Below are 11,777 nucleotides of genomic sequence, written 5' to 3'. Positions count from 1 at the left end.
TTTTTACTCAAGCGGCCGAACCGTTCCGCTCACTGGAGCCAAGGCCGACGTAGCCATCGCCAGTTACGCCCGATCTCCTGTAATTATTACCAGTGATTAATAATTAACAGTGACTCTATCACCCCTGCCACCTGGAAGGTACGACTGAGGCAGCAAGATTCGAGGGCTCCGCCTGAATGTGTAATGTGGCGCAACGGCAACAGAAGTTTGTAAAGGAGGGCTATGATGCAACGTCGGATACGAAGGAAAGGACACGCGTTTTCAGCAGGTGCCGCGCCAGTGCGGTGAAGTTTGTTATATGCCAAGTGGGTAGTGAAGGACTCTGGTAGTAACATGCCCGGCAGACACGGTCGCCAGGCGTTTCCGCAACTTACGCCATCACACCAAAGGGTGTTTACACCAGAAGATAAAAAAATACAAGCCCAGAAGCTACACGTGGGCTACGGGGCACGCCGTAGCAGATGTCTCGGGAAGAATTTAGACCACTTAAGGATCTTTAATGTGCGCCGAAATGTCGACACACTGGCGTCTTTGTTTTCTGCTTCCATCAGGAAAATCGCCACGGCGGCCGGGACTTGAACCCGCGCCCCAGGAATCAGTAGCTCAACACCTTATCCACTGAGCCACCTCAATGTGGTCTTCCGGCGGGTCTTATGCCAGCACCAACATTGCGTGACCAAACTAAAGCAGGGGGCAAAGGATTAACGCCGGTCTCAGAAATCAAGGAAGGCAGAAATTATAACCATAAAAGAACTAAAATAAAGCCCCCTATACAGCGCCTAATCACATTGGTTATCAAAATACTGTTCAATATTTCCACCATTCCGTCTCCGCTACAAGCTCGGTTTGGCAAATGACAGATGACACCACACGGCCAAGCTAAAAAAGAAGTACGGATGTCCTCTCGCTCGCTTAAAAAGGCTCAGCATAAACACTGACAATTATGTGTTCTCGCTAAAACTTACCGACACCTCACATCCGCAATCTTTCACGTTCACATTTAAGCCACAGAAGAACAGAGAGCCTTTGTCTCTCCTGGGCCAAAGCAATTAAAAGCCCTCATTGCTAGTCTTTCTCTTCTCGATGACTTTTACTGCTGTTGAACCATAGATCGGGAATGCAGCAGCTTCGTACGAAAACGCTCCGTGGGAGTCGAAGTATCGCCATTCCACCTTACATCTTGGGATCCGAACGTAGATGTCTCTGCAGCTTTTTTTACCTGCATCATTTCCTAACACGTGCTAGTGGCGCGATTTAGACTTTTAATGCTTGATTCAAGTTCATGCGTCCTTGTTTGCTTTTACTCTCTTGCCTTGAGAGGATGTTTCAAGAACACAGCTAATACGCTTGACTAATGAATGCTTCAAGTCATGTATATAGTCCAAAGGAGAAGGAATAATTTACAGCAATTTATTTACGCAGGCTATAGATGACATGAAGATACAGCAAGTACAGAGTTACAATTCAATATTTTGGAACATTCACTGTACAAGGGAACAAAGCTGGCATGTTTCCAGTTTATACATGAACACAGTACGATGGTGATCGAGCCTGATCTGGAGCGGCTCGATTGGCTGGATTGAACGTGATCGGCTCCCTTCTCCTTTTTCTCCTTTTATGCAAAGGACAATCTCGATCGACAAATTCGATTGCAATCATGGTAGATCAAGGTCGGAACTGCACCACATTACTAGGATATTACACATGACTAGAGTTGAAATACAGTAACAACATAAAACTTTTCTTGCACTAGACGTATGACAAACATATGAACACATAGAGGAAATGTCTACATATCTGCACATAAAAATTTCGACAACACCGTAGTTCATGGCATACATGTCAGAGATGGCAGACCTCACATGCTTGGAAAATCAAGGCTTCAAGCTATGCAGAGTCCAAGGGGCAGATAATCATTTTCGGCTCCCTCCTCCTGCTTTCACTCAAAGAAGCCAATTGCAACTGAGAAATTTAATTGCAATCATAACGGAAATCTCACCACGTTTCTAGGACATTACACACAACTAGAGTTTAATAACAGTGACATGAAAATTATGCTGCATTTGGCATGACAAAAATATGAACATATATGTCAGAGGAAGCGTCTTCATATTTTCACATAATCATTTTACGCGTAACAGTTTCGACAAAACCACACTTTACTACTTGGCTTACGTGTCACAGATGCACATTTAAAGTGCAGCCACTCCAGGCACGCGTCACACCCAATGGCGTCGTCATGGACCTTTTGCTGACAGGCACAACATACCCATAAGCTAAGGTTACGTTTCTGAGAAACTGTTGCAGTTAGCGCAGCCCAGCCATCAATGGTGAAATAGGTACGGATTTCATCCATCTTAATTCTGTCATCCAGAACAGCTGAAGGAACTTTTTCAGGGGCGATTTCAATTTCTGCTTCATCAATCTTGTGTCCACCGATAGCTTTTTCTGCTACATGTACTTCAACAAACCATTGCAGCATCATCATTGCACGTTCAAGGGGTGCCTTCATTAAAAATGGAGTTGGTCTCAGACACTTTCTCTTCTTTGGAAGGCCAACAACTGTCTGACCTCTCCCTTTTGGTCGACCACGATGTTTTATTCTTGTGGGCAGAATAACGCCTTCAAGCGCACCTGAAGAAAAATGGGTACATGTATAACTGTGTGAAACCCCTCATGAGGAAATGACGGTACCTTCCAATGGCTCACCCGCAGGAGAAGGAGCTGCAGCAGACGTCCTGTACTGGGGCGGCTGCTGTTGGTGTCCCCCTGAAGGATAATGGGCACATGTATAACTGTGTGAAACCCCTCACGAGGAAATGACGGTACCTTGCAATGGCTCACCCGCAGGTGAAGGAGCTGCAGCAGACGTCCTGTACTGGGGCGGCTGCTGTTGGTGTCCACCTGAAGGATAATGGGCACATGTATAACTGTGTGAAACCCCTCACGAGGAAATGACGGTACCTTGCAATGGCTCACCCGCAGGAGAAAGAGCTGCAGCAGACGTCCTGTACTGGGGCGGCTGCTGTTGGTGTCCACCTGAAGGATAATGGGCACATGTATAACTGTGTGAAACCCCTCACGAGGAAATGACGGTACCTTGCAATGTCTTACCCGCAGGTGAAGGAGCTGCAGCAGACGTCCTGTACTGGGGCGGTTGCTGTTGGTGTCCACCTGAAGGATAATGGGCACATGTATAACTGTGTGAAACCCCTCACGAGGAAATGACGGTACCTTGCAATGGCTCACCCGCAGGTGAAGGAGCTGCAGCAGACGTCCTGTACTGGGGCGGCTGCTGTTGGTGTCCACCTGAAGGATAATGGGCACATGTATAACTGTGTGAAACCCCTCACGAGGCAATGACGGTACCTTGCAATGGCTCACCCGGAGGTGAAGGAGCTGCAGCAGGCGTCCTGTACTGGGGCGGCTGCTGTTGGTGTCCACCTGAAGGATAATGGGCACATGTATAACTGTTTGAAACCCCTCATGAAGAGATGAAGGTACCTTCCAATGGCTCACCCGCAGGTGAAGGAGCTGCAGCAGGCGTGTCGTGTTGGGTAGATGTAGCAGGAACTGATTTTGATGCATCTTGCTCTAGGCATTCGAGAACGACAACTGTTGACCCATTTTCGACAGCAGTGATGAACTGCTTTACAGCAGTCATCAAAATTTCAAACCTAGATATTGGCTGCTCTGCAATGCGTGATGCCAATTGCTGCAATGCTTCACTGCTTTTTCTGTATTTCTGAATCTCTGACAAGATTTTTGGTCTTGTACTACTCTGCAAGCCACAGACAGCTGTAGTCCCTGGTGAATCTTCAGACGATGCTGCAACTCTGCTGGCCTTAGCATAGTATGCCTTTGTCCAGCGTTCAGCGATGCCAGACACCGAAAATGCGGGCAGACCTTCCAATCTTCGCATGTGGAACATATGTTTGTAGGGAATTCCAAGAGCGCTATATGTGAGGCATGTGCAGTGGTAAATACTTGATGTCACTGAAGGGTCAACCTCGTACATGTTTTCAGACTCTCTTAGTTGTTCACGCACCCTCTTAAAGCAATATGGCGTGAGAAGCTGTGCAAACTTGCTCTCATCTTCTGTTAAGTTCAAGATTGCAGATGCCTTCAACAAAGACTCCACAGCACGCTGGTTCCTTTCAATACGGAAGCTGGTTAACAGTGCCATGAGATCACTGAAAAAGCTGAGGCAGACTTTCGTATTTTGACACAATTTGCATTACTTTCTGGTTAATAGATTCAACCCTATTGTTTGTCCTATTACCTAAGGTCAGTGACCCTTGCATTCCTGACACCCACTCAGTCTGATTGGGTGCCAATTTTTCATGAAGTAGGCCATCACCAGAGGGCACTCCATATCTTGAATGCTCTGCAGCAGTTGCGAGTACGCTTCGTTGGTCCTTGCATAACACATTGACTGTACATTTCCAAGATCGCGATCCTAAGAGCTGGTGTTATGGACATTTTCTGCGTTGTGATTTCCCTCTTAAAGGTACGCAGGACGTGAAACAGGCAAATGTAGAAATTTGCGGTGGGAAATATTTCTCTAAGAACCTTTCTCTCCGTGAAATCCTTGTCTGTCATCACCGCAGACGTTCTGAGAATGTGTTCACTTCCGGAGTGCACAACAAATCGGTTAAAGAGCGACCGTATTGTGTCCTCGTCTTCCGAGACACACAGGAAGAATCCGGCCACTTCTGTGTACCCATTTGAATCCTCTACACAGATAAAGTAAAGTGGCAACCTCCTGTCATTAGTCTTGTGAATAGCATCCACGAATACTATCTCAGGGTAATTTCTAAATGCACTTCTCATGTCTTCATCTTGATAAAACAACCCAACGAGCTCGTTGTTTTCCTCTCTGGCCAAAATATCAAGGGTCCCTCCAGCTTGCTTGGCAATAGCTACTATCGACTCCAGTGTTCCGCTTGCATAAATTTCTCTGCTTGCTGCTGCTGCCTGCACATTACGAAGATCTCGAAGCAGCACGACCTTGCCACTGCTCCGCAGGTTGGCCTGGATAAGCTTTTTGTTCCCTCCAAGGAAGAGGATCTTCTCAGTGTCGTTGAGCTGTTGCCCAGTTAGCTTACGCTGCCGTGGCAGCTGTTCGTAGAGTCCCTGTAAGTAATGAAAATTGAGGCATCTTATTTACTTTAGAAATGGTCGCGACTTTGCAGGAGGTGCGCTACAACATTTAAAATTGTTAGTTATGTTCATTTGTTACATGTCCTAGTAATTAAACAATGTACGATGTCACGCTACTGACCTTGCTAATAATGTGGCTATGCGCTGTCTCGATTGCCGTAACACGAAGGGCGTGGCCGTCCTGGGATGTCAGAAACTTTATTCTGGCTTTGCAGCCAATCTTCGACGTCCTGTAATAATGAAAATTGCAAATGAGAAATTGTTTCCGCACTACATGGGGCGAATTCGATGATGCGAATCACTCTTCGCAGCTGCGGGAAACTGCAAGATGTTTGCCCCGTACAACTTTCCTGCGATTTCATCACGTGCGGCGAGGATGAAAGGCTTGAAACAACGCACTTCGCAAGTGCGAAAACCGCACTGTTTGCAAGCATTCCATGTAGAAGAACGTGCGAATTTCGAAACGGCAGTAGTTGCACAGCACCGGATTCGCCAAGAAAAACCGCACCACATTGTATGGGCACATTTGGGAAGAAACTCACTTTTGATTTGGTCGTTCACCTGTTGATCTTGAAGTGAATTTCCGACCACCATTAACACAAACGTACTTGATCTCAGCAAACTTGAGAGCCGGGTCCACGTCTCTTTTCAATCCTTTGTTTTTCGCCGCTGCAATTGTTCTCGAAAAATTCACCCAAAAACTGCACGTAATTGTCGTCTTCGTATTGCCTGACGGCTGCCTGCAGGTCTTCGTAGGACGAAAACGTCGCTCCCACGTCGAACGGGCCATTCGGCAGAACAGTGCGGTTTTCCATAAACAAGCGCCAGGCAGCTCGTGCGAACGACTGACTGAGAGAGAGGGGCAAGAGAGAGAGAGAGAACCTTTAATGAAAAGGATGACCACTGGTCACGATGGGGAAAGGAATGGGGAGGGAGGGTAAGAGAAAATAAACAAATTAATGCTGGTCGTTCTCAGTAGTCAATAACTGGGCCAGTTCTTGGAACCTGCTGCTTCATGGGCCAGTTCATGGTGATCGCAATAGGGTTTGTGCACATACACCAGTTCGTTCGGGGGAGGACCCGCTCAAACAACCCGTGCCAGACCGCTTTTGATTGAATAAACCGCTATTTCATATAATAGTTGTGCATCAGTTTGTTGTGGATCGGGATGGGGCTGAGGAGATTGAAATGTACGGTGCGTGGCGAAAGCTGGGCACCACCAAACTAGGTGTGTGAGGTCTGATGGTGTTGTGGTACGGCAGTAAGGACATCGAGGGGGCAGGTGAGGGGTATACCACTTGCGAAGCGTTTCAGGTGTGTACGCTGAATTTGCAATATATTTGTTAATAAAAATTTCGCCTGAGCGGGGAATAAGAGGTAGGCGGCTCAAACACGTGTAGTGCATGAACAGATTGTTGACCCGTCACTATAGTGCTGCTGTTATATTGAGGGGGCCCCGCCACTGTAGTGATTCTTTTGCAGTGACGGGGCCCCGTCACTGTATAGTGCAGATTTTAAAGCGACGGGCCCCGTCACTGTAGTCAGTACCAAAAAAAAATGCTTTGGCACCAGGGCTAAGTGCAACTAGTTAATATTTTCTCATTCACTACTTGAGGCCCGGATGTATATTATTAAGGCTTGGTTCCTGGTAACAACAACAAAAAAAACCTTTGTCCTGTGCGCAGCCCTACCTCCCACCGGGCTTGCATGTCCTATTAGAGAGTTTTAGCAGTACGTTCGTTACGTTCGTTACGTTGCTACCGGGTTTACCGGGACCCGACTGCGCATGCGCCATTTGTTCCGTACGCGGCCGGCGTCTATCCCGGCGCTCTGCTTCCGTGTTACCGGTGTTACCATATCCGGAGCCCGCAACCGGCTTGCTCGGGTGTTGAGAACTTTAGTCTTAGCGTCCTGGCGATCGCCGCTATCTGTGCAACTGGGAATGACACTCCGTAGCACAACGTTTCACCTCACTATCATCCCCTCTCTCGCATGTGAAACTTTATTTGAGCTACAACTGCCGTGAGCGACCGGTGACCGAGACATCTGCGTAGCCTGTTTCGATGCTTCCGAGGCAGGTATCGCCATCTCTCGGCCACTCGCCGCACCGCGCGCCGCGGCATCCATGTCCGGTCAGCATATGCTTGCATCGCGGCAGATATATCTGATCGCCGCTTTTAAAATAAGCCCCGAGAACAATCCCTAGCACAATTTTTCACCACACTAACACCTACTTTCTCGCAGGTGGAACTTCGTTTTAGTGATCAGATTGATTTGGAAGAACAGCGACAAGCGGTTGCTACCGTGGTCTGCGCCGGTTCGAGCCGCTGAGTGTGCCGAGCTGGCAGGCGCGACCGGCGTGTGCGCGGACTGTTTCCGATGCAGAAAACGCTTCACGATTGCCTGCTTTATCCATTTCTTGCTTACAAACCCGCGGAATCTACAAATTCAGCTCAGCGATCGTCGTAGTTGACCATGGAGCAAAAACAGTGGGCGGAGCGGCGCCGACGAGGCATCGCACACCCGCATCGGGCCATGTGTCTCAAATTCACGCGTACGACTAGTCGTGGTGACAGTCGTAACGATCAGTCGCATACGAATCGCGTGTACCAATTGTACATGTGTCTAGCGCTTCAATCGGGCAAGGCCAAGGCCATTCCTCCACGTGAACGGCGCGCGACCATGTCGTCACCTGCGCTCGCTCTGCTGCAATGCTTTAGGGGAAACTGCGTTGTTTATTTACGTATTTTTAGCGTGCGGATTTTTGCAACTACTCGGCTAATCAGCCGTCACACGGAACGAACGGTACGACGCTACGGAGTGCTAAAACACGTTTTCCGTCTCACTCTACGGAAAGAACCCGGTACGTACGCGCGCATGCGCAGTCGGGTCCCGGTAAACCCGGTAGCAACGGAACGAACGTAACGAACGTACTGCTAAAACTCTCTATTATCATCAACAAAGGGATTAGCAGACAGATCATGGTAGTTACTACACCTTCGCAATGGTGAACATTACCTGCCTGCCTCACGACTCCCAACACACAATTATACCTTCGCACAGGTTAACTCCGTTGTACTGGGACAAAAACACAGCCCTGTGGTCTACGTAGAAGTGGTCTACGTTTGCAGTGGCTAGCTTGGTTACGATGGGAGCGGTCATGCGCCATCCAAGGAGGTTGGCGCCATCCCAGTGCCCTCGTCTGACCAGCGTTGCTGCCTCTCGCCACGGCACGTAGGCGGCGAAACGCCCAGCGGCCTCAACACGGCGCTCTAATAAAACACAGTGCAGAAGTTCGACGGGAACGCACTCATCACTGTCGTAAATCGAGGCGGCAGAACTGATGCAGAGCGCCCGTGGTCACCGTCGCAACACGACGGTCGTGGTCGCAACGTACTACGCGAAAATTAGGCAGTCGCACACACTCAGCGTCCCGATCACACGCTGCACACCACCGTAAGTGCTCTCCAGAAGTTCTTCGAGAGCACCTTCATCACAATCGTAAGCCAAACACCTATGCACCGCTGCAACGGCAGGCAAAAATCACGACGAGAAGAGCGCAGCGAAATGACCGCGCAACAGCTGCCATTTTTTAAAACCATGACGTCACATCCGGCAAAAAAAAAAAGTCGCTTTTTTTGTTTTTTGATGTCTAGGTGGCGCATGCGCAGTAGTGCTCGTCCACCGTTCCTGAACGTCAGGTCATTTTTCTTCCTCCATGGTTGCAGCAGACGCAGCCAAAAAAGAAGCGGTACAGCACGACAACACCATCGTGCCGTGGGGTCAGCACCTCCACGATTTTTTTTTTTGCACCAAGCCACTGCTTACCATTCATAACAGCGCAATTTCAGACGGAAGTAAATAATGTCAATTAAAATCAACGCCGCTTGTATTGTACTTTACAGATTAATGACTGGCAACCTGACTTTTTATACGAAATAAAATACTATGCAAGAAGGATACTATGCACTAAAGAAAATCATGCGCCTTAAAAATTATTATGAATGACAGACAGATTTATATAACACAACAGAAAACTGACGTATTTATTATATATCATGGATTGCAGAAAAACTTGGCCACACTGCGCATTTGGTTTTTTTAGACACTGGCAACACTGCAACTAAAAACATGTACTTTTATAAGTGGAGTTGGTTTTGTGCAAAATATTCATTGTTGCAGTTATTACAATTTATTTGTTATTACACTTTACCAACAAGCGCGCAAAAAACTTGCATTTAAAACAAAAATCTGGTAACAATGTGACATACTAAAAACCTGGCAACACTTTTACCTTTTATTTTTGCTTTTAAGACAACGGAATAATTTATTTCAATAGAATAATAAGAATGATAACTTTTCTTTAATCCCAGAAAGTTCTCAAACGAAAATCTTCGCACACCGACAGGGTGGCTGGACAGAGCGCTTTGTTTCAAAGGTTTCAAATAAAACAAATAACAAAATGGAAAATGATTACCACTGTGATTACCACGCCTGTGAGCCATGCCTGTGAGCGTGTAGACTTCGCCGTAAAACTCGTCGCGCAGAGAAAGAACATCGCCGTTTTTTTGCGACCAGCGCAGTCGTCAGCACAGAATAGGGAGGATTTCAGATTTAGTCGTCGAGGTGTTCCCTAGATATTTTGGCCGCGATATCCCTACCCGCCTGTGAAACGTGAACCGCGCGAATTTGCCTGCTCGTTGCGGACTGTTTGTGCTGCTTCCAAGACACATGGAAAACACACGAGTCGGTAAGTAGATAGGCCATATCGTATAATGAGCGCTGAATTAATCTTGCTAGACTGTCGCTTGTTGATAGCTTGTTGATAGTCGATAAAAGCGAACTGAAAGATGGTGGCTAGAGAGTGACGCCGTCGTTACACATAATTGCTGCCCAAATGGACTTCTACTGTTCGCGACTTGTTGTTTTGGTTTTGTAGGATTACTACAAAGGCGATGTCATTGCAGACCTGTTAGTTAGAATCGCCTCTGTACTGTGCTGCCCGGGGGATTTGGGTCCCAGGTTGGGTACGCAAGCCTGACTGGTATGGGCAATTCTGCCTTTTGCGGCCCTGTACACCTGGTTCCACCCACCATAAGTACGAATAAAGTATTATTATTACTATTATTATTACATTTTTTCTTGTGGATACGCCCACCGTGTGCTGGCTCACGTGCTAAGCAATGGGCCACCGGCGCTAAGGTTAATGCGGGTGTCAATTGGTGCAGAAGGAAATATTGATGTAGTGGTAGAGCCCTTAAAGAAAATGTTAAATTCCCAGCTTGGCTGGAGTGTTAGCGAAATATGTTACAAAACGTGGTCGGGTTTTGTGTAAAATTTCTTTACTTCTCGATACTTTTTGCGCTCGTCACTTCCTTGTGAAGTTGTAATTATCTTATGTATAGTTAATACACAGCTATGCCACCTGTATTTTCTACCAGCATAGTAAGGCGATTTTGGAAACTATCTCTTTAGCTTAGCAGTTAAGGTCCCATTGAACCTATAGCATGTCGAAGATCAGGTACTGGAATCAATCAATCAATCAATCAATCAGTCAGTCAATCGATCAATCAACTTTGAATATTGCGCATTTGTTATCTAACCTCCTCGAATTATAGCAGTATTGTGTAATTTGAGTTTCCAGAGATGTGAACTCTTGCCTTTTCCTTGGCCTTTTAGATCCCCATTCTCTGTATGCTTGCAGCTAGACGAGCGATCATCAGACAAAGACGATGTGGACCCTGAATCTTCCTCAGAGCCTGCCGTGCCCTCAGACAGGGAGTCAGAAGGGTCGCCACTCCCTGCTACGCCCACAGCGAGCAATGCCGGAGCTGCGTCAGCGCCATTGCTTCACCGGGGCCAACCTCCCACCCGGCCCCTGAAGTTGCCCCGCACCCGATGTCATCGCCTTTGTCTGAGTCTTCTGGCCGAGGCGCTACTCATACAACAGCACCGGCTGCGCCCACCAAAGCCTTGGGCACCGCAACTTTGCTCAATGCCCAGCGCAGAGGACGACGCCGGTCTGCCCAGGGACACTCGAAAGTCTCCATCCGCTGGGGAACCCAAAGACATTGAGACCGTTATGGTGGCTGAAAGGCCCGTGCAAGGCGAATTTACTGCGACGACACCACGATCCAGCACTGAAAGGCCCGTGCAAGATGAATTTACTGCGACGACACCACGATCAAGCAGCCCCACACCTGCGGCACGCACGGAAGATTCTGGCGATCGGCGTAGTGAAGGGGAGCTTTCGGAAGGTGCCGATGGTCCGTGTCGTCACTCGAAAGCTTCGGAGAGAGCTCCTAAACTGTCGCTGCATCGTCGAGAGGAAGGGAAAGCCGGCGGCAGCGAAGCCTGCATTCGTTCTGAGCTGCTGGGCGACCGCGCTGTTGTGGCTGCAGTGGGCGGCGTCATCGAGGGGGCAGTGTCGCGCTTTTCGGGCCGCTGCGATGTTCCGCCTGCCAAGCCGGTGGAACTCGGAGCAGTCATGAAAGTGTTCGTGTCTTTCTACAAGACACCGTACGACTTCTGCCTGCAGCTCGAGTCATCCGCGCAACTGCTGGAGACGTTGACAACGTCCCTTTCGTGAGTGATTTTATTTCTTGTAAATTTGT

At 48.1% G+C, this 11,777-nt stretch overlaps 1 protein-coding gene across 2 annotated transcripts; it reads right to left on the bottom strand.

The window, feature by feature from the left end:
• Positions 1–2,455: 2,455 nt before the first annotated feature.
• LOC144140500 (uncharacterized) lies at positions 2,456–6,009 on the bottom strand. 2 transcript variants are annotated; one of them, XM_077672305.1, is made up of 6 exons: positions 5,285–6,009; positions 3,505–5,136; positions 3,370–3,444; positions 3,235–3,309; positions 2,830–2,904; positions 2,456–2,634 (listed from the first exon to the last, which is right to left on the bottom strand). In XM_077672305.1, exons 2-6 carry the CDS (start codon positions 3,586–3,588, stop codon positions 2,599–2,601), a joined length of 345 nt encoding a protein of 114 aa, XP_077528431.1. In that variant the 5' UTR covers positions 3,589–5,136; positions 5,285–6,009; the 3' UTR covers positions 2,456–2,598. The 2 variants fall into 2 exon arrangements, with proteins under 2 accessions (XP_077528431.1, XP_077528432.1); XM_077672306.1 differs by having other exon boundaries at positions 2,845–2,904.
• Between the last annotated feature and the right edge of the window lie 5,768 nt (positions 6,010–11,777).

The sequence above is a fragment of the Haemaphysalis longicornis genome, unplaced genomic scaffold (assembly GCF_048455015.1).
Source record: "Haemaphysalis longicornis isolate Haplotype H1 unplaced genomic scaffold, Haemaphysalis longicornis Haplotype H1 scaffold_1, whole genome shotgun sequence".
NCBI classification, from domain to species: domain Eukaryota; kingdom Metazoa; phylum Arthropoda; class Arachnida; order Ixodida; family Ixodidae; genus Haemaphysalis; species Haemaphysalis longicornis.
The sequence above is the reverse complement of the archived record's forward strand: the minus strand, read 5'-3'. Positions and strand labels throughout refer to the sequence as shown.

What these genes read in the sequence shown, in the direction of transcription:
- LOC144140500 (XM_077672305.1), bottom strand. Translation starts at nt 3,588, where the DNA reads ATGCATCAAAATCAGTTCCTGCTACATCTACCCAACACGACACGCCTG. An exon ending in TCCGGGTGAGCCATTGCAAG is followed by an intron (nt 3,310 to 3,369) that starts GTACCGTCATTG and finishes ATTATCCTTCAG; the next exon opens with GTGGACACCAACAGCAGCCG. An exon ending in TGCGGGTGAGCCATTGCAAG is followed by an intron (nt 2,635 to 2,829) that starts GTACCGTCATTT and finishes ATTTTTCTTCAG; the next exon opens with GTGCGCTTGAAGGCGTTATT.